This window comes from Rattus norvegicus, chromosome 13 (genome assembly GCF_021556685.1).
Source record: "Rattus norvegicus strain SHRSP/BbbUtx chromosome 13, alternate assembly SHRSP_T2T, whole genome shotgun sequence".
In the NCBI taxonomy this organism is placed as follows: Eukaryota; Metazoa; Chordata; class Mammalia; order Rodentia; family Muridae; genus Rattus; species Rattus norvegicus.
The window spans coordinates 66,123,954-66,145,898 of NC_141546.1; the positions used below are offsets into that span (position 1 = coordinate 66,123,954).

Below are 21,945 nucleotides of genomic sequence, written 5' to 3' on the forward strand. Positions count from 1 at the left end.
TTTCCGGAGCTGGGGACCGAACCCAGGGCCTTGCGCGTGCTAGGCAAGCACTCTACCGCTGAGCTAAATCCCCAACCCCTGAGTGGCATTTTCAATTTGCCTGTCTTCAAATTCACTATTAATCCTAGTAATTTAAGGCTGCTCCCTCAGCATAGCTGTACCCTACCATGCCTACCAGTCATTTCGTACTGTTACTGACATGGAAAAATAGCTTGGCTCAGAGCAGAGTCATGCTGACCACCTATCTTATGTTCTGAGGTTTGCTAATCCTAAGAGATTCCACACCGTAAACTCCACTTAGGGACTATCAGGATAAAGGTGTTATAACTGTTCTGTCCACCTAGCCAAAAGAGCTCGAGTCAGCACTGGGCAGCGCTTCGCACTCCTGCACATGAACTCACTGGAGGGTTTGCGTTTATTACCTGGCCCTGGGTCACATTTGTGGTTGTAGTCTCTGCTCCCAAGTCTGGGCTTCATCCCTGAACTACCTTGGGTTGAAGTTTGGTAGCACACCTAAACTCTTAGGGCATGCAATCCATAAACTACCCCTGCTTGACTGAGATCAGTGTCTGAGTGCTTTGTGATTCCCAAACCTCGTTTCTACACAGGGTCTCATTACATAGCTCTGGGTGCCCTAGAACTTGTTATGTATGCCAGGCCTAGAACTTGAAGTTATCTGCTTCTCTCTCCTGATTACTGGGATTAACGGCCTAGAGTCACTGGTTCTCCCTGCCCAACCCCTTAAGTGTGGACCTGTATGAGTTATATGTTCTATGTGAGTTCAAGTGCCTACTATTATCCCTCGGAAGACTAGAAGACCTCAGATCCCTTACAATTGGAGTTAAGACAGTGGTGAGCTGTCTCGATGCAGCTACTGTGAACAAAACCAGGGTTCTGCACAAAACAGTAACCTCTCTTAACACTGAGCCAACTTCTTACCCTGGTCCTCATATTTTTCAACCAAAGCTTCTCAGGATTTTCCTGTCTATTGGTAATTTCCTATTTGGCAAGTCAGTTCTCTGTATTTTCATGACTTAACCAGTGTCTCTGCTATTTGGGAAGGTCTGCAAAAGCTGAATACAAGTTCAGCATCTGTATTCCTCATAGATGTTTCTCTATCTATATCCTTTGATACACATACATACATACTTACATACATACATACAAACAAAATGTTGTCATCTGGACTTTTAGCTAGGAATTCAATTCACAGCCAGCATAAAACTGGGTGTGATGGTGGTACAGGTTTGTAATTCAGTACTCGGAAGGTAAAAATGGGAGATTCAATAGTTCAAGGTCACTTCATAGTGACCAGGCTGGGCTACCTGAAGTCCTGTCTCAAAAACATTCTACAGTGACAACTTTGGCTATCAGAATTCATTCTCCATAGTTTCCTGTTTTCACTGAATTAATTTTGTAAAGTATGCATTTGTTGTAAAGGACGACAGAAGTCTGTCTGCCTAGTGTATCGGTCAGTTACATCTGGGCAGATTCTGCTCAAATAGAGCAGTTGGTTTTCATAGCTATCTCTGGGAGACCACTTATGTTCTTAAAATTGTCAGGAGCCTTTGGTTAATTCTAGGTCTTAGAAGACATTCCTGAACCTTCCTCCCTAGGCACCTGTGGCCTTCGCACACAGACACAGACCTGAGTGTCCGCTCACATACACACAGTGTGCAATACCTTTTGTTAACATGATGCAAACTGGAGCCACCGGGAAAGTGGGGACCTCAACTGAGAACCCAACTCCATAGTGGCCTGTCGGTGTGTTTGGAGAGCATTTTCTTGACTAAATGTTTATGGAGAGCCCAGTGACTGTAGGTGATGTCAGCCCTAAAGAGATGGTTTTAGTTGTATAAAAACTGCAACTCGAAGCCAGGTGTAGTGGAACATGCCTTTAAATCCCAGCACTAGGGATGCAGAGGCAGGTGACTGAGAGTTTGAGACAGTCCAGGACATCTAGGGCTACAGAGAAACCCTTTCTTAAAAACAAAAATACCCAAACAAAGAGAAGGCTCAGTGGAAGAAGTGATGGAGAGATGGGCAGAGGAACTATGTGGACTGGGGTTGGGGATTTAGCTCAGTGGTAGAGCGCTTGCCTAGCAAGCGCAAGGCCCTGGGTTCGGTCCCCAGCTCCAAAGGGGAAAAAAAAAAAAAAAAGGGAACTATGTGGACTGAGTACTTAGTAGGTAGTTTGTTTAGGAAGTGTTGAAAACAGATAATTCTATCATATATGTAGACGTACATGCAAACCGCCACTCAATCCCACCCCATGGGTGCGTGCGGGTCAGGGGACATGTTAAAGTGAGTACTGTGGTCTGCTCTTAGCATCCCATGACTCAGGAGACTGAGGCAGGAGAATAAATTGAGCATCTACACCCACCATGTTTGGACAAACAAGGACAGCCACAGGTGGAGGCCTTTGTCATACAGAGCAGCACCTAAGTCTCCAGTAGAAGGTCCCTCTTCCAGCCCCTCAGTACTTCTGGCACTCACTTGGTGCCAACCTGGATTCCACCCCTGACCAGGGCTCACTGCGGCCCCCGTTCCTCAAAATGGTGCCTGGGTACATACGAGTTTGAGAACTACAACACTCATTCCAGTCCCGCTGTTTTCACCGGGAGAAACATAGGTTGGGGCACCCTTATCCTATCCTAGACCATGTTTCACCTTCCCTGAGACATTGGGCAGGAAGAAATCCAGCCTAACATGCCCAGGTTTTGCATCTAGGTGACATGTCAGCAATCCGGCATTCCAGTGGTGAGTTGGAAACACAGACCAACAGGTAACAGTATTTCTTCTGCTATCAACATTCCTCTTCCAAATCTAGCTACCACCCTTAACCCCCCAACATATCTCTCTCTCTCTCTCTCTCTCTCTCTCTCTCTCACACACACACACACACACACACACACACACACACACACACACACACACAAACACACACTGCATTCATGTTCTACCAATTACCTATATATTTGGCAAAGGAGTACACATCTAATAACTTCAACTAAACGATGCAAAGTTTATGTACTCCCATAGACAGATAAAAACATATGTATAGTCACAAATAACTTTCTGCTTTGATAAAATTTCAATCAATAACCACAAGAATTTAATTATTTAATACAACTACTAATCTAATGTCACCAATAAAATCTAAGCAATCACATCACAAAACAAAGAGTTATATTCAGCAAACATGCATTAGTAATCTATACAACTTAACGTTACCCCAGAAAAGGAACTGGATATAAAAGTTTGTATAATTTTTGGTGGTTTTCAAATCTTATGGCACAGATTACCCAAAAAATTGTAAAAACAGATTTCAAACATTTTCAATAAAATGGTAAAAAATTGAGTAAGCCTTTAAGTTTTCATAGTTGGCTCAAGATAAAAGCATCAAGCTGGCCCCAATCTGTCTAAATGGACAGAGAAATAGCTAAAATGACTGACACCTTAGTTACAATGGTATTGGAAGTCTCTCCCTTCTATCAAAACCCCTTTGGGTTAAATTTCCAATGCAAACGTGTCGTTGTAAATACTGTGAGAATGTAAACTTGGAGACATATGTAGCATCAGGACTGTGGTTCCCAGACTATCTACACTTTCTCAGTACAAAACTAAGGACACGTGAATGGCTACCCAACTGGCTGGCATTCTTCTACAGAATTGTCTCATTATATGTCAACGCAATGTTCACACTCCATTACCCTGCTTCTACAGAGTGTAATCAGCAGAGCACTAACTTTATAAACACATGGCAGCTCAAAATGTAAAGAACTCTTCAAACAAAGCCTTTCTTTTCCATTTTTAACTCTGTGTCATGTTATTCTTGAATTAATAAGAAAAGTGAGGGAAGCTTTGAACAGACCTTCTTTTCATCAAGGCTAACGTGCAAAATGCTCCATAATCTGGTACTTTAATAGAGAAAAGCATCAAATACACATAAAGGAACAGTAAAATACAGAAAAAAAGAACTCTCAAATGTACAGAGGAATACATATATTTTCACCAACTTAAACTTTTCTTTCTTCAGTGAAATCTGTAAATGAACCATGTTCTCAAAGAACTTTGTTCAACTCTTCCCCAATGACCAGAAATTCTAAACTTACAGTGAAAACACATGACAAAAACAAAACATTGCATGACAATGGACACCAAGTTCATAAAGAACTTCCTTTTAAATGAGATATTATGTAAGAAAATACCATGAAAATAATAATCCTATGAGAATTGTTTTAAGCACAGTAAATTTGAGCCTTGGTCTTCATGAAGATACTACAGTTTGTATAGAAAACTATAAATATACAAGACTCCAAGGGAAAAAAGTCAGAATACATATTGTCTAACATTCTTTAAGCTAAAACCTTTTGAAAGGGGGAAGATGGCTGATGGCCAACTGAACTGTAAGCCACGTAGACTCCCAGTACTTGGGCAGGAGTATGACTGCACAGTGAAGGCCAGCCTGTGCTGCTCAGTAAGGTCCAGGCTAGCCAGGGCTTTAAAATGAGACCCTGTCTTAAAGATCAAAAACTGGAAGGAAAAAGCAAAGAATACAGAACTGTGAAAACCTCCTAGGTCGAGGTGTCCTCCCTAAAGGAGCCACGTTTATTTTCTATAAGCATATAACTTAGGTACACGGTTAAGAGAGTGCGGAGTACTGAGTAACTAGAGTCCCTTCCAAAAAGTACTGTCTTTAAATTAAGGAGACATTAATCTAATAGTGTAAACAAGTCTGGCTCAGAAAGAAAACTGAACATATCCCAGATCTGTCCATAAAAGTAACGATGGTACGTCTTTAATATTAAAGGAATAGACTATAAAAAGTGCAGTCTCGGAATTGGTGCTTAAGGCTCACTTGTGCTCCTTGGTGGGTGCATAGTAAAGCTCCATGGGCTTGTTCACTTTCCAGTACTTCTCACTGACCAACTCCAAAGAAAACGAGCCATTTAAAACCTAAAACAGAGAGAGGGGGGGGGGCAAGATTATGGAAATGCATGGTGCTCAGTAACACACTAACGATACACAGAAGGCCACAGGATCCTGTGCACAGCACAACAAAGGGCAGCGCCAAGTCCTTAATGGCTGCTTTTCTGAGGGCCTCAGGGTTCCTCTCCGGACAGACCCCACCACACCACTTGGTCAAGCCGCTCAGCAGTCACTGACAAATACTCACAGTGAACTGGCCACTGGCTGTAGCTATGTAAATGGTGTACTGCTTTTCACTGGCTGTATCCAGGTTCATCTGGTTTGACTCTCCTTTGCTTCGAAGCTCTTCTAAAGCTAACCTCACGGCCAGGTACTTGGATAAGTGATCAACAGTGGCATTGCCTGAAGTCTTTATGTATCTAAAAAATAAAACATCAAACATTTAATTTGTAGAGTATATTAAAGTTCCTAAATCATGAAGCCAAAAAGCTATGTAAAACATCTATGTTCCAATTATTGAAAATAAATAGAAAGCAACTGCTCTGTAGTATGCAGACGGGTCATGAAAGCTCACTACCTTTACCTTCTTTAACACACGGTACACAGCAACAAAAATCAAATCAACACACAACGTACTTAAAAAACAAACAAAACCAAGCAAACCTTCCAACCTTAATTACTAACATTTGTTGGCTGCAAAAAGAATATTAATAAGAGTAAATTGTTTGTCTTAAGAATTAACTTTTCTGCTGGGCATGGTGGCTCATGCCTTTAATCCCTGTACTGGAGAGACAGAGGCAGTGGATCTCTGAGTTCAATGCCAACCTGGTCTATAGAGTGAGTTCCATGATTGACAGAGCCTCACAGAGAAACCAATCTTGAAAAGCAAAAAAAAAAAAAAAAAAAAAAAAAAAAGGAAAAGGAGGAGGAAGAGGAAGAGGAAGAGGAATTAACATTTCTGACTTCGAAAAAGTACCGACTGGGATTTTTGTAAGCAAGGGAGACTACTCAATTCCTCATTCAACAAGTGTGTGATGCTTAGCTGCACTCGCTAGCAGGCACTAGCTCACCCTGGCCAAGTATGCAAGTCAGAGCATCTTCTGGATTAAGTTTTTCATCGCCTACGAGATTTGTTCCTTTGTGAAGAATACAAAGAGGGAGGGTGGAAGGGAGGGAGAAGCAAACAAGCAATCCAGGCAGGAGTATAGTCAGATTGGACTCTAAACTAGGTTGCCACATAATGAATTCACTTCTCACACAAGCCGTTCTGTTATAGTAACCTTGTGAAACCAGGAGATCTGGAACAGCTCCCACACTGACCTGGTCTGTGCGCTGTCGTCCTTCTCCATAAGAGTTGGGTGGGGCCTGAATACCAACTCAATCTCACTGGCACCATCCATCACTGGATCGATTGCCACTGCTGCATTGTTGTTGTCGAGTTCAAGCCCAGAGTCATCTGAGGTCTTGGTCCGTTTGTTACTGGGGCCGGCTTCCTGATTGCTGTGTGTGGACGCATTACTGCAATGGGAACTGTCACCATTATCTTCTGCTCCGCTGCCATTTTCAATCTGCTGCTTTTTGCCTCGCTGTAATCTAGTTAAGATGGGGAAAGGAATAAAGCTTACATTGTGATCTTTAGGGCTTCGGGCTTGTTTTAACTGTTATTTTAATTGTATGTGCATGGGTGTTTGTGTTTGTAGCGCACATGTGTGTAGTGCCTGCAGAGACCAGAAGACAGTGCTGGATTCCCTGAGAATAGAGTTACACACACACAGTTGTGAGCCACCATGTGGTTGCTGGGAATTGAACTCAGGACCTCTGGAAGAGCAGCCAATGCTCTTAACCACTGACCCATCTCTCCAGCCCCGAACTTTAGAATTCTAAAATTAAAAAAAAAAAAAAAGTACAAGAGAAAAATTGATGAGCAAATTTGGTGAAATACATTGTCATCATTTCCCAAATGACCCTCAGAGATCTAGACGGCTCCTCGGGAGCCAGAAACAGCCAACTTCTGCAAGATAAAGGCAAGTCTGATCTACAAGAGCAAGTTCCAGGATAGCCAGGGTTACAGTCTCAAAATTAAAGCTAAAAAAGTATTCAGTCAGTAATTATTATTCAACAAATAACGACTAGAAGAATATTATGTGATCTCATGTCTATGAGGCATCAACTAGCAGGTAAGTTAGGAGCCAGGCAGAGTGAGTACATCACCACTATATAACACATAGGAGTTCCTGTTTTACAAAATGAAAAAAAATTCTGGAACTATTAAAAAATAAGCTAAATAAACTCTATTACTATTTACATAGTTAACATACTTTGTTAGATGTTTACTATAGTTTTAAAACATAGAAAAGCCCACATGAAGGAAAAACCAAAAGACTAATTCAATGGCAACAACGAACCATGTGGAGCCAAAGCTAACATGACATGTTATAATGGCAGCATTTAAAGAATGATGTTCAGAGACAGGAAGTCGCATCTAAACAGGATGCCTGTCCTGGGCAATATTTTAAAATTAGTATATGAAGAGCAATAAATTAAAAAATTTGTGGTGGTTCACTCTTATAATCTCAGGACTTGGAAACTGAGGGAAGAGGGTTACTACACACTTAAAGCCAGCCTATACTATCCAGTGAGTTCTAGGCAGACAGGACTATATGAGAAGATCCTACCTCATGAAAGAACAGAGATGGGGAGGGGGACGAATAAATCCTTAGCCAAAGCACGTAAAACATCTATATGGAAGCATTTGAAAAAGTCCAAGTGGAATCTAGACCCCAAAGCTGGGGGACACACACATCAGAATGTACGTGCAGTGGACGCAGAGTAGGCAGGAGGGCTAGGAATGGAGGGCTAAGATAACGACAGGCTCAAGAAGGTAAAAGGACTGCATTACAGGAGCATCATCTGGGACAGAACTAAGCTGAGGAGCGGCACAGAAGCTACAGTGTGCTTCCCAGCCATGAGCCTGTCACACAGACCAGGCCACTGAGATGGCAGCAGATAAGGGTGCTTGTCGTCACCTCACAATCTGGGCTCCATTCCCAGGATCCCCCTGATGGAAGCAAAGAACCGGTGCCCACAAGCTGTCCTCCAATCTTCATACGCGGGTCAGAGAAAACCAGACTATCTACAGAAGCACTTCCCAAGGGTACCTGCACCTCATGAGACTGACACAAACAACTACTATGTCCTTACAACTCAGGATTGTGCTGGCCTCTAAGAAGTGTACTCGACACTTAGCACTGTGCCTCACTTTCAGAAATACAGTTGTCATTCACAAATGGGACTCATCTTTAAATTACAGCACAGGGGGTTTTGACCACTGGACTTCACAATCACTTAGAATTAAAAACTGTATGTGAGGGGGGAGGGGGATGTTTGCCCGGATACCGGGAAAGGGAATAACACTCGAAATGTATACAAGAAATACTCAAGTTAATTAAAAAAAAAAAAACCTGTATGTGAAGGCTCCAACTACTTCCTCTGTTATGAGACTGAAGCCCTGAGAAAAAAAACCTTTTCGAGATCTCCTGCTATTGAGTCTGCTATTGATCTACAGCCATTTAAATCAATGGGCCTTTTACTAGCATCTCTTATTTGGAAAATTATCCCTGAAAACTGACTAGACTGGGAGATAAAAGCAGGAAAATAGAACAGCAGCAGTAAGCCTGGTTCTGATAAAGTCTTCACACTGATATACTACTTCTGAAACATGTTTTAACTATCCAAGAGAGGCCAGCTATACACACCTTTAGTCCCAACATTCAGAGGTCAGGAGGAGCAAGGCAATCCCTGTGTATTCAAAACTAGCCTGGCTTACAGAGCAAGTCTGAGGTAAGCCAAGACTACATAGTGAGACATTGTCTCAAATATAAAGAAGACTCTCTGAACTATTGAAGAGGAAATAAATTCAGTCTAGAATTCAGCAGTCTAGCTTAGATATGCACGGGTGGTAGGTAAGGCCTGAAGTTAGATAGCACCATCTGTAGACCAGCTAGTATACTGAAAGTTGGACAAGTAATGAGGCTGGCAACACTCCACTTATATTTATTCTATGCAGAAGATGCACAGAGGATTGTTTTTTACTCATCAATATTGGTACGTGTATGCATGTGTGTGATGTATATCTGAGTGCGGGCACACGTATACAAGTCAAAGGATAACTTTTACAAGTTGGTTCTCTGCTTCCATGGAGATTCAGTGATCTCAAAAGCCCAAGATTCTAGTATTTAAATGCAATACTCTGGAAATATGTATAACTATTTTGTCACTGAGTTTCATCTTAGAAAAAAGTGAGCCCATTACCTGATACGTACTGTCAGTCCACCTCTGCCCCACGTACCTGTTCATGGCCTGTATCTTCAGCCCCTCCTCAATGCTGTGGCTGAGGGCCTGCTGATTGTTGTGCTTGTTGATCCTAGCTAATACTCTCTCTTGATGAGCTTCATACTCATCACGGCTCGGATAAATCTTGCTGATGAGTGCATCAAAATTTGGATCTGGCCTTAGTGATCTTTTAGAAACCAGTTTTTTCCGACAGGTAGGGCATTCTTTGTTGCTAAAAAAAAAAGAGACAGAGAAGAAAATGTAAACATGACACTATTGTTGTGCTAAAAACAAAAACATCTAATTTATAGTTATTTTTACTATCACAAAAATGTAAAATGGTTACCTAAACTCTCCTTGAAAATCAAATAAACAAGTCAATCATGACTTCTGAAACTTAGCTGATACCACTTGGGGCAGGGGCGAGGAGGGAGGGGGAGACAGATGCCTGAGAACAGTGCTTGGCGGCTCAGCACCTGGAAGGCTGAAGTAGGAGACTGCAATGGAAACTCAAGGCAAGTGTGAACCACACGGCGAGTTCCAGACTAGCCTGGGCACAATGGAAGAAAGAATCTGCCAGGGTTGGGGACTTAGCTCAGTGGTAGAGTGCTTGCCTAGTAAGCGCAAGGCCCTGGGTTTGGTCCCCAGCTCCGAAAAAAAGAAAAAAGAAAAAAAAAAAAAAAGAAAGAAAGAACCTGTCTTAAAACAAAGAGAGAAGGGAACCCTCTAATAATCAAAACCTAGACTCTACACTCTTTAGGAAGGGTTCCAGTTTTCAAATACTTATAGGCAACTTCTTTCTCAAGCCCCAGAAAGCACTGCTGTGCTACAGCACATGGCTCCAGTAAGAACTCACTCCAACGTACCCACTTCTGAGGGCCGTGATAATGCAATCCGCACAAAAGCGATGTAAGCACTCCTTTGTGGTCATGGTGTTCTTCAACATATCCAAACAAATTGGGCACATCAACTCACTGTGAAGACTTCTAGGTGAAACCACGATTTCCAAGCCATCTGTTATTGCCTCCTGTAAAAGGGTAATATTAAATCTTTTTATTATTGACAAACTCAAACATACCCAAGTACTGAAGATCATAAACACGAACATCACCCAAGTCTGCACCAAGTTCAGCTCACAACCAACTTAAATACAGTTGATTTTGTCCTAGCTAAAATATTTCTTTTTGAAGAACCTGCATTTCTTAAACGCTCTTAATGCTAAAAGGTGTCTCTGTGCAAGGGGGAGGGGGAGTGTAGGAGAGGGTTAGAGGAAATTAGCCTGCCTAGTTTATGTAGTGCTGGGACTGATCCATGACTTTTGGATGCTAGACAGTCACTTTTATTAATTGTGTTACAAGCCCAGAATTATAATACATTTTGAGGAATACCATGAGTTACTTAACTTATAGAAAATGTTTTTAATTTTCAAGATGGAAGCATTCCTAACTCTGCATCTTGGAAGAAAACAGTATTTAATAAAATCAAGTCACACAGCTAATCACTATGACCAGGACTACTAAGGACTGCAACCTGAATTATAAGCTTCTGGTCAGGGTATTTTATAACAGAAACAGAAGTGAAATGCAGGAACACAGCTGTAATGTGAGCACTTGGGAGGCAGAGGCACGATGATCAAAAGGTTCGAGGTTGTCTTCTGCAACAAAGTCAGTCTGAGGACACCCTGGGAAATGAGACTGTCTCAAAATTGTTTAATTCCATCTAAACAACTAAGCTTTATTTTATTTTTTTTTAAAGATTTATTTTATGTATATGAGTACACTGTCACTGTCTTCAGACACACCAGAAGAGGGCATCAGATCCCATTACAGATGGTTGTGAGCCACCATGTGGTTGCTGGGAATTGAACTCAGGACCTTTGGAAGAGCAGTCAGTGCTCTTAATCACTGAGCCATCCCTCCAGCCCAACAACTAAGCTTTAATAGTTTAAAATATATCATTTAAAAACCACCGTTGAACCTCAAAAAGTCTAATTCTAAAGAGAAGTTTTATTTAAAAAAAAAAAGTGGTCAAGCAAATATATGCTTCTATATTTCTTTTTTTTTTTTTTTTCTTTTTTTCGGAGCTGGGGACCGAACCCAGGGCCTTGCGCTTGCTAGGCAAGCGCTCTACCACTGAGCTACATCCCCAGCCCCAAAATATATGCTTCTAAGTAACTAAGGTTACTTATCCAATTTCTAAATGTGAAAGCCTTTGGATGAAATCAGACTTTATCCATCTCCCCTAGTTCTCATACCCAGTTTAAAAAGTACTAATAATCCCCAATAGTTCACCTACTTTTCAGACTCCTGCTGGCACCTCTGCATGTCCAATCCAAGGGAAAACATACAATGAACAGCTCTGAGCATGCTTGTCTCGAGCCTCCCACCCCTCGATTCTCAGTCCACCTTCTCATGACAGTGCTTGTCCGCCCAGCCCCTGCCCCACTGGCCCCGCATTTATTACTGCAAAGGAGGCTTTCCCTTCATTCAGTTTCTCATACATGTCATCTTATGAATATTGAGTTGTTTGGTCTATAAATATTTTGCAAGGTAAGGTCACACTAGGTTTATTCAGTATTGTTTCCCTGATGCCTAACAGAGGCTGGTATGGACCTATGAGTTTGTAATACCTCTCTGTAGAACTACTTTTTGAGATTCAAAGGTGATTTTTAAATGGTATATTTTAAACTATTAAAACTTAGATGCTGTCTTTAAAAAAAAAACACACAAAACTCAAGAGCTGGAGAGATGGCTCAGAGGTTAAGAGCACCGTCTGCTCTTCCAGAGGTTCTGAGTTCAATTCCCAGTAACCACATGGTGGCTCACAACCATCTGTAATGGGATCTGATGCCCTCTTCTGGTGTTTCTGAAGACAACTACAGTGTACTCACATGCATAAAATAAATAAATCTTAAAAAAAAAAACTTATGTAGATGCTGGGGTTGGGGATTTAGCTCCATGGTGGAGCGCAAGTGCAAGGCCCTGGGTTGGAGGACTCGGGTGGGGGGATTAGATGTTTTTATGGAATTAAACAGAAAATATAGCTTTGTTCAATGAAATGTCAGCCAAACATGATGCAGATGTTGTTATGTAAGTTTATTATTACTGCTAAGTTCTCTTTAGGTCTTCCTACTTTACATAGACCTATTTCCCTAATTAATTTCCCTATTTCCATACAGCAGTGTGTGTTACCTGAGGTGTCCGTTGTAATTCGTACAAACTGAGCTCCCATGTCTTGCTTAATGGTTGAGTTCCATTTGTCTGCACAGCCTGAGACATCTCTAGGAATAAAATCAAGATGAAGTTTTAGTATTTGAAAAGGAAGTGCTATGCTCGAAATCTATGTATTCCCCAAACTGGTATCCAAACATTATACCTTAGAAAGCGATACTTTAAAATACACCCTCCAGGCTTCAACATCTGAGAACATTCGGGAAAGAGCAAGATTTTTCTCTGACATTACCTAAGTCTACGAAGGGACTGTTTCTGTCAAAAAGGAGCACAGTGCTTTTCAATATTTTTAGGGAAAAAAATAAATAAAAACCAAACGCCACATCCCTAACCCAGAGGAACCTTGCCTGGGTTCCTGGTCATTCCCTCTCCCTAAAATATATTCACAACTCCCCTAAAATATATGTATCTCCCTACTTCTCTTTCTGCACCACAGACCCTCCTTTGAAGTATGTTCTTTCTCTTTTCAGTCTGCCTATTTTGTTTCAGCTGAATCCATCACTGGGAAGGTTTAAAAAAGAAAACCTAAAACTCCAATGTATTAAGAGGTGAAATCTGGCTGGAGAGATGGCTCAGAGGTTAAGAGCACCCGACTGCTCTTCCAGAGGTCCTGAGTTCAATTCCCAGCAACCACATGGTGGCTCACAACCATCTGTAAGGAGATCCGATGCCCTCTTCTGGTGTATCTGAAGACAGCTACAGTGTACTTATATATATAATAAATAAAATAAATCTTTAAAAAAAAAAAAAAAAGAGGTGAATCATATCAGACAAATGCCCTTTGGGGCAGTCCATTAGCTACATAAGAGACTCTAGCTTCACTGGTCAGGGCAAAATAATCCGGCACATGGAAGGCATTAGGAAAATTCTAGACAGCTTCATGTCATAATCACCAATATAGGATCACTATTAGGAGAAACTTAGCTTCCAACTTCTATCTGGGGAGGGAAAAGAAGTATGCTGTGTATGTCCCCAATAATTCAACTTTCTGGGGTTTACCCAATGACGGGCTTCTGCCCAGTCTGTCTCTGAAATGCTAACGTGAACCAGGCAGCGCAGGAACTCTCAAGACAACTCAATGGAAACACACATTCCCCTTTCTTTGTCTCAGCAGAGAAACAGTGGATGAAAATAATCTCTGTTCCTTAGCTTCTCTCTGGGGCAGGAAGCAGTGATATAATATATCTGGGGAATAAATGCCTAGTCTTGCCCAACTTCAGTGCTGAGGGATCTGAAATACCCTTCCAGCTGTCCAGGACAAACAAAGCAAGACTAGAACAGACCAGAGAGGCCCCCAAGTCTTCTCTTGCAGAAGGGTCAGCCTGTAAAGACTGAGAAAGGCAGCATCTTAATATGATAAAAGAACATCAAGAAACTACACAGAGAAACATTCCAAAAAAGGGAAGATAAATCGCCAGCAAATGGCTCTGCTTAACTGACACATGACTTAAATACCAGAAAATTAAAAATAATAGAAACATGCTAATCAGACTCAGGAGAATAATGCACAAATGACACGAAAAACTCAACAACGAGAAAAACTAAAAGATAAAATATCTGAACTAAACATTTCACCAGAACTCAACAGCTGGTTATAGTAAGCAAGCAGAAGAAGAGTCTTCTCTTTTAGCATGGGGTATGAAGGAAGCAGGAAAAGTCACAGGACACATGGAGAAAACCAATAGCTGCATTATGGAAGCTCTCAAAAGGAAAAAGAAACCAAGAACAAAAGCTTATTTAAAGATATGCCTCTGGGCTGGAGATGGCTCAGCGGTTAAGAGCACCTGACTGCTCTTCCAGAGGTCATGAGTTCAATTCCCAGCAACCACATGGTGGCTCACAACCATCTGTAAAGAGATCTGATGCCCTCTTCTGGTGTATCTGAAGACAGCTACAGTGTACTTACATATAATAAATGAATAAATCTTAAAAAAAAAAATATATGCCTCTGCTTCATAACTGCCTGATATGCACTGCTATTCTGCCATGTCTAGGGCACAATGACACTCTTCTGTAACCTTAAGTCAGAGTAATCCTTCTGCTTCATTTTCTCAGACATTTAGGCCATAGTGGCACAACTAACTAAAACGGTACCAAGGAATCAGGGCCATTGCAGTAATAAAGCCTATTAAAAAGGATTAGTTAGCATCTTGCAACTGGTTTGTGGGAGAATTTTGGAAAAGATTAAAGAAGCTTGCTAGGAAAAGTTTCCACTAGTATAACTTGAACTTCATGGGTGAATTTTGTATAAACTCAATGTTCAACACCCCCACAGGAATGCAGAGAGCAAAGGCAGAGCTCACAAAGTTTCAGATTAGAGAGCACTCACGTTCTATTGAAAGAACACTGCCTACAATGTCTATGGGTTTAAACTATTAAAGGCAAAGTTTTACACTGACAAACTAGTATGGCAGGGAAAATTTCAAGACAACACCATTCTGCATCTGTTATTGCTGGCCATTTTTATTTTTTAGCTGGGTTTACAATGACAGAAGTCAAAGTAGACCAAAAGATTTATCTGCCCTGAAAATAAAGATGTGGACAAGGATGGTGTGCATGAGCCAGTCAGGACCCTGCAATTCTGCAATCCTGCAATCCCAGTACACAGAAAGGACTGCAAATTCAGAGGCAGGGAAAAGATTCAGTTAGCCATCAGGCCTGACAACCAGAGTTCAATCTGAGACACACGGTGAAGAGGACTCCAAGAACTTGACACAGTGGCAAAGTGTACACCAATGCATGCAAAAAAAAAAAAAAACAGAGAATAAGCACAAAACTAATTTTAAAAAAGATCACTTCAGGGGTTGGGGATTTAGCTCAGTGGCAGAGCGCTTGCCTAGGAAGCGCAAGGCCCTGGGTTCGATCCCCAGCTCCGAAAAAAAAAGAACCAAAAAAAAAAAAAAAAAAAAAGATCACTTCAGGCACTGGTGACACACACCTTTAATCTCAGCACTGGGGATGTGGGGGCAGAGGCAAGTGGATGGATCTCTCCAGCCTAGACTAGATTGAGTTCAGAGTTCCAAGCCAGCCAGAGTGACAGTGAGACTGGGGGCCAAGTCCCCTTGGGAATGGCTGGGAAGGGCATATGACAAATTCAAATTCAGCCTGGTCTATGCAGTTAAGACCTGTAAAGGTGAAGTGGGGGTGTTGTTTAAAATTATACCATTAAAAAGGCCACACTGCACTGATAACAGAAAAGATAACCATAGGAGTACCTCAGAAACTGACCAGATAGTACCCAATGCAGGCTCCAGGATGCAAACACTGTAAGCTTATGTGAAAGATTTTCCCTTGGGAGGCTCTGTAGTACCATACTCCAACAAGGACAATGATTTTTTCCTCATGGTTGAGTACCCTAAGCAATCAGAGGCCACTTGTAACCATGGTAGTTGTCAACATGTGGGGTTGTAACCCCTTGGGTGGGGGTGTCTAAGAACTTTCACAGGAGTCATTCTGAGACCATAAGAAAACAGAAATTTACATTACAAATCATAATAGTAGCAAAATTACCCTCCCACCTTGATATTAAGGGACTGAACCTTTGAACCTGAAAGCCAGCCCCAATTAAATGTTATCCTTTGTTAGGAGTTGCCTTAGTCATGGTGTCTGTTCACAGAAGTAAAACCCTAAGTACAACAGAAGTTGGTACCAGCAACTGGGGTATTAATGTGATAGGCCTGACCGTGTTTTTGTTTGGAAGAATGTAGATTTGGGGATTTGGAGTTTGGAAAGCCATGGGATGTTTTAAGTGGGGCTCAATGAGCCATCTTCAAAGGAAATAGGGAGATTTTGTTGCTGTCAGTGATTTGAACTGTGCAGACAGACCTGACCCAAGAGGTTTCAGTGAGGAATTTCAGTAAGTGGCCTAGGGACTGGTTTTGTGATATTTTGGTGAAAAATGAGGCTACCTTTTGCTCTTGTCTAAAGAGTCTGCCTGAGGCTAAGGTGAAGAGACTCAAGATTAATTGCACTGAGAAAGGAAGTCTCAGAAATGCCCATCATAGACTTTGTTCTCTGGTTAATTCTCATGAAGAGCATTTTAAACAAGAATAGCAAGCTGAGAAAGGAAAAATATACAATATATGGTTCAGGTGTTAAAGGGGCACGGGGGTAGTGGGGGTAGGGGGGTTGTGGAGCTGAATCCTGTGTTCAAGGACATTAAACTGAATTAAGGGAGTGGTGAACTTGGGGCAAGATCCCACCCAGCAAGGTTTAGGTCCAGGCTCAGCAGAACAAGTCTTTAATCCCAGGAGGCAAAGGCAAGCAGATCTCTAAACAGAGCAGGTTCTAGGTGAAGAAAAACTTGGCAAGAAAATCCTAGGCAAGAGGAAATGGCTCAGTGCTTGGTTAAGAGCACTGACTGCTTTTCCAGAGGTCCTGAGTTCAATATCCAGCAACCACATGGTGGCTCACAACCATCTGTAATGGGATCTGATGTCCTTTTGGTGTGTCTGAAGACAGCAACAGTGCACTCACATACATAAAACAAAACAAATAAACAATTAAGTCTTTTCTTAAAAAAATTTGCATGGTTTTTTAAAAAAAAAGAAAAAGCTTAAATCCAGGCATGGTGACCACACCTTTAAGTGCAGATCTCTGAGTTCAAGGTCAATCCACAGAACAAGTTCCAGGACAGCCAAGCTTAAGCAGTGAAGAGTTTTGGGGGGGGGGGGGGGGGGAGACTGGTAATAATATAACAGAGTGTGCGCATGTGTGCTCGTGCGCATGTGTGCGTGTATGTGCTCTAGCCCCACCAAGCAGCAGAACTGAGCAGCTTTGGTCATATGGCTCTGGCTTTAGAGTCAAGGACAGAAGGGCTGACTGGGACGAGACCAGCATCACTGAGGTGAAATCTGCAAGTGTTTAGTGAGAGCACAAAGAAGCAGCTGATAAACAGCTCACTAAAACAGCATCTCTGTCAGTGGTAGAACACACCTTTACTCCCTGTACTGAGGAGACAGAGGCAGATGGAGTTCCAGAAGAGCCAAGGCTGCTACACAAGGAAAAGGGAAATCCTGTCTTTAAAAAAAATAAAAACTCCCAGCAGCATCTCCCAAGGCCACCTAAGTTGACAACCAACACTAGACATCAACTCTTCCCCCAGGATATCCAGAGATCACACCCCAACTAATTACTGGAAAACAGGCTGAATGCAAAATAAAGAACCTTATACTCAGGAAATAGTGGGGACAGGATTCTTTTCCTACTGTAACCAGAAAGCTAGCCATTGACCAGAATGCCCCCTTCCCCTTCTCTGACTTCACTGAAATGCATTACCTGAATAAGCAGAAGTAATTTACCTAGGAATTAGGTAAGGGCACAAGCGATTTGCTGTAGGATGGGTGGGAGATTGTGTATCACACAGAGCAGAGGACCTCTGCCAAGCATACTGGGAATTAGTGATAAGGGCTGGGGGTTTCTTAGCCTGACAATCCCACAAACACTGGGATTATTGGTGTTACCAAAGCAACACAATTGGTATTACCTTAACTATTCTAGAAATTGTATATAAACATCCCTAAGGTTTTTTTTTAAATCTAGGAAATATTTTATGAAATGAAGAAACTGAGTACCAAAATGGATAAAAGCTCAGATAAAAAAGAAAGATTTAATAATAAACAGTAATGCTTTTATGTTTTGCATAGCCAGGGATTTCTGAGGAAAAAAACAAGGACCTAATACTCCAGCATCCTGGCAGGGCCACACACTTGTTCTCAAGATCTTATAATGAAAAGTGAATGTACCAAACCAAAACTACTCTAGAGTAGGGCAGGGAGCTTCTACGACAGCAGAGGTGAGAGCTAGAAGGCACTGTACCTTCTTTTGTACCTCCCAGACCTAACAGTTACTAGTGTGTGGCTGTCACAGAGGAACTTCTTAATGCCTGAAGCACAAACACCCTCTTTAAGTGGTATCAAGGACGCAACCTAAACCTAGGGTCTTTCACAACTAGGCAAGTGTTCAAGTATTCTGTCATAGGCACATCCACAGCCTTGGAAAAGGATCTACAGGGATAAACAGCTTAAAGGGTCATTAGCAAAGTTTAATGAGATGCTCATATGAAGTGCCTAGCATATTACTACAACTAAAAGATATAATCTGTTCTATGTATTTCAGTTTTAAGTATTAAATCTTTGCCCTTTGACATGTAACCCTTTCCTAACACATCAAGATTTCACATTAAACCTCCTTCAAAAGGAGTAATTTATTTTTGGAAAAAAAAGATACTTTATATAAAACCTTTGGTGATTTGACCCGTGGCTTGTAAAAAATACCACTGAGGGGCTCGGGACATGGATCACTTGGCAAAAATGCATGAAACCCAGGGCCCAATTAACCAGCACTACATAAATCAAACGTGGATCTACACCAGTACCCCCAGCCCTAAGAAGAGGATCAGAACAAGGTCATCCTTGAGCTCCACGGGAAATTGTAGGCTTGCCTGGGCTCTATGAGACTCCATAAAGTTTAAAAAAGAAAAGCTGACGGGCTGACTCTAGACTGCTTATTGGAGACATATTCCATAACAAACAGAAGCTGCCGTGGCAGGCTTACTCATCTTCTATAGTGTGCGGTTTAATACTAAACGTAATTCTTAGAAACTTAAAGGGAACAGAGATGCATCAGAGACAGTTACAGCTCACAGTTCATGTTAGAGACTCTTTCTAACTGAAGCACATGGTTCTCAATCTTTGAGATTACGATAATACAGGCTCAGTACACTGTTGCCCAGCAGAATGACAGCAGGCTAAAAAGGCAGAGAACCCAGATGGCCTTCATTTTTTAGTCAAATTCTGAGTAAACCAGTCTGAAGTGGGACCCTGGCATTGTTGGATGAGTAAATAAGAGAACTCAGTTCTTAGGTAAGAGCCTCAAGTACTTATTTTTACAACGAAGGTCAAAGAAATGATATAAAATTGCAGATGTGCAGGCAAGAGGTGACCTGAGAACACAGGCACAAGAGTTCCTAAACCGAGTAAAGTATGAACAAGAAAAACTATAGTCAACTTCTCAAGAGTTCTGTGTCTGTGAATGTTTTACCAGATGCTTTCGTTATATAAATTGTGAAATCTATTTACAGCATCTGAAAGAAAACTGCAGCCTAATAAGAAAGCATTAAATCACACGTCCTTTACAATGGAAGGAATCTGGGTAAATGAGGTTATTAGAAATGCTCATTTATACTTTTAAGAATAACCACTATATTACATTTTATAGCTTTCAAAAGACATTACTATTGCTTCAAAATAACATGATTTATTTTCTTACAGGCCTGAAAGCCTTCTGCTTCAGTTCTACAGACCAAGGTTTCCCCACTTTATGTTATCTACAAGATTCATACTGGAGAACTGTGGAATTGAGTTCTAAACTTTTCATCTGTTTCAATCTATGACTTTGTTTTGTATTGACCCACATTCATATCCATTCACCATAGAGCACATGGTGGGAGGGGGAGGGGCTGGCTCTGTGGAAGTACCTGTTACCTATTTCAACTCTGACAAATGCACTCCTTGCTGTGCAGCCACACCATTCAGTCTCGGTTTCTGTAGTCTCAATGCCTCCTCTTCTAATCTCTTGGTGGCCCACTCTAACAAGAACATGTTAAGAATGTGCTGACATTTCAGGCCCACGTGAGTAATCCAGCATCATCTCTCCATTTCAAAATTATTAATTTAATTACACACGCAAAGGCCCTCTTTCTTAGTAAGATAACGTTTTATACCTTCAGAGACTGTAATGTGTATATATATTTAGAGACAACTTTTTCAGCCATCACACCTGTCAAAAGTAACATACCAATGACAGCACTTATTCCCCACAAATAGCACTTAAAACTATGCAGCATATTACTTTTCTAGTTTTGTACCATGAAACAGATACCAGGAATTATCATTTCTACATTATCCTATTTTCCTTCATTTTTGAGATATGCTCACTTAAGCCACTACAAAACAGCTAGCTCTATTTTAACAAGACATTCATCAATTTTATTTCACGGTTAGTATCCTTTCTGAATAGAGCAAAATAAAGGTCACTTCAAATCCATTCTCCCATCTCTTGCATTATATTATGTAACATGTAAATGAATAAACAATTTCTTCCTTTATTAAAGCAATCTTGCTTACAGGAGAGAAATAGTAAGATTTTTAGAAATGTACTCAAACCAAGGGAGAGTAAGAAATTCAGAGTAGACAACCCAAACTGCCATCTCTACCCTGCAGCAGAACCTGTCACCTCAAACACACCACTTTCAGCACTGTAATCTAAAGCTGTGCCTGTAAACCAGACACCAGTCTCTGTAAGCTCCCAAAGACACAAAGACGGTGTTCTTCCTTTTCAACTGAAAGCGTATTGCCCAAAACATCTGGAACACGCATCTAAACTACTGTGTTAGCTAGTACTTTTTAAAGAGTATCGTTAATTTTTAATTGAATTGAATATTTCTTTTGTGTTTATAGAACACAGAGAAGAAACTATTAAGATTGACTTTCCAAATCTTTATTACCTTTCTGAATACCAGTAGACCCTTTAATGTTTTTCAGGCTCTCCACAATTAAGTTAGTTGTTATAAGGAAAATAGATACTTTAAAGACATAGCAGTAGGAGTCTGCACACAGTAGCCTACTATACTGCCAACTGTCTCTCATCTCCTCTAATGCTGACCCTACACTACACACAATACTTTATTGACGGCTCAGTCTCTATAGTTTCAGGACACAGTTATCAAGGTCCTGCAGTGGTCAGTCCTAGTGATCTCAGCCGCAATCTTATTTTCTTCCTGTCCCTTTGCCTAATGATCTTAAGTTAGCAGATCCATAGTAAAAACAGTGAGTAGGGGTTGGGGATTTACCTCAGTGGTAGAGCCCTGGGTTCGGTCCCCAGCTCCGAAAAAAAGAAAAAAAAAACAAAAACAAAAAACAAAAAAACAAAACAGTGAGTAAACATTACTAGAGGCTTTCACTGTGACAGGAGATGGCAACCTCCAACAGTCTACACTTACCGGCTAATGGACAGGACAGCCCCAACACATGCTTTCACACAATCATTATGAGGGCGCAGAGACATAGTCACATAGGGGAAGGGGAAAAAATCAGACAAGGGTCCCTAGAGGAAAGGACTCCTCCTTGGAGAAAGGTAACTGAGTAATTTACTGGAGGAGAGAGAAGCCAGGACAAGAAATAAGCAAGAGCAGCCTCGAAGACAGGCACTGCTGCCCCTCCAGTGCTTGGGAAGCCACACTTACCAAGGAGACAGCAAAAATGAAGGACAGTTTAAGTAAGGTAAGAATCCTAATAAAACACCCAGGCACTAATAGCCAAGGACAAGATGTGGCTGCATTAGCGCTATTACTAGTAACAACCAGTTAGGTACAACAGAACTAAAACAAAGAGTAAGGGTGAGGGTGTGTGTGTGTGTGTGTGTGTGTGTGTGTGTGTGTAAAAATACCATT

The 21,945-nt window shown here is 41.3% G+C and overlaps 1 protein-coding gene across 4 annotated transcripts in view; it reads right to left on the bottom strand.

The window, feature by feature from the left end:
* Positions 1 to 3,001: 3,001 nt before the first annotated feature.
* Rnf2 (ring finger protein 2) overlaps positions 3,002 to 21,945 on the bottom strand; it is a 33,116-nt gene continuing 14,172 nt past the window's right edge. For 3 of the 4 annotated variants that reach the window (XM_087580812.1, XM_087580813.1, XM_087580811.1), the window contains 6 exons: positions 12,456 to 12,544; positions 10,131 to 10,291; positions 9,281 to 9,496; positions 6,253 to 6,525; positions 5,180 to 5,351; positions 3,892 to 4,959 (listed from right to left, as the gene is read on the bottom strand). In XM_087580812.1, the coding sequence (XP_087436938.1) occupies positions 4,858 to 4,959; positions 5,180 to 5,351; positions 6,253 to 6,525; positions 9,281 to 9,496; positions 10,131 to 10,291; positions 12,456 to 12,542 (1,011 nt within the window). In that variant the 5' untranslated portion in view covers positions 12,543 to 12,544 and the 3' untranslated portion in view covers positions 3,892 to 4,857. Of the gene's footprint in view, positions 4,960 to 5,179; positions 5,352 to 6,252; positions 6,526 to 9,280; positions 9,497 to 10,130; positions 10,292 to 12,455; positions 12,545 to 21,945 lie in introns of all 4 variants that reach the window. The other variant, NM_001401380.1, reaches the window with a different exon arrangement.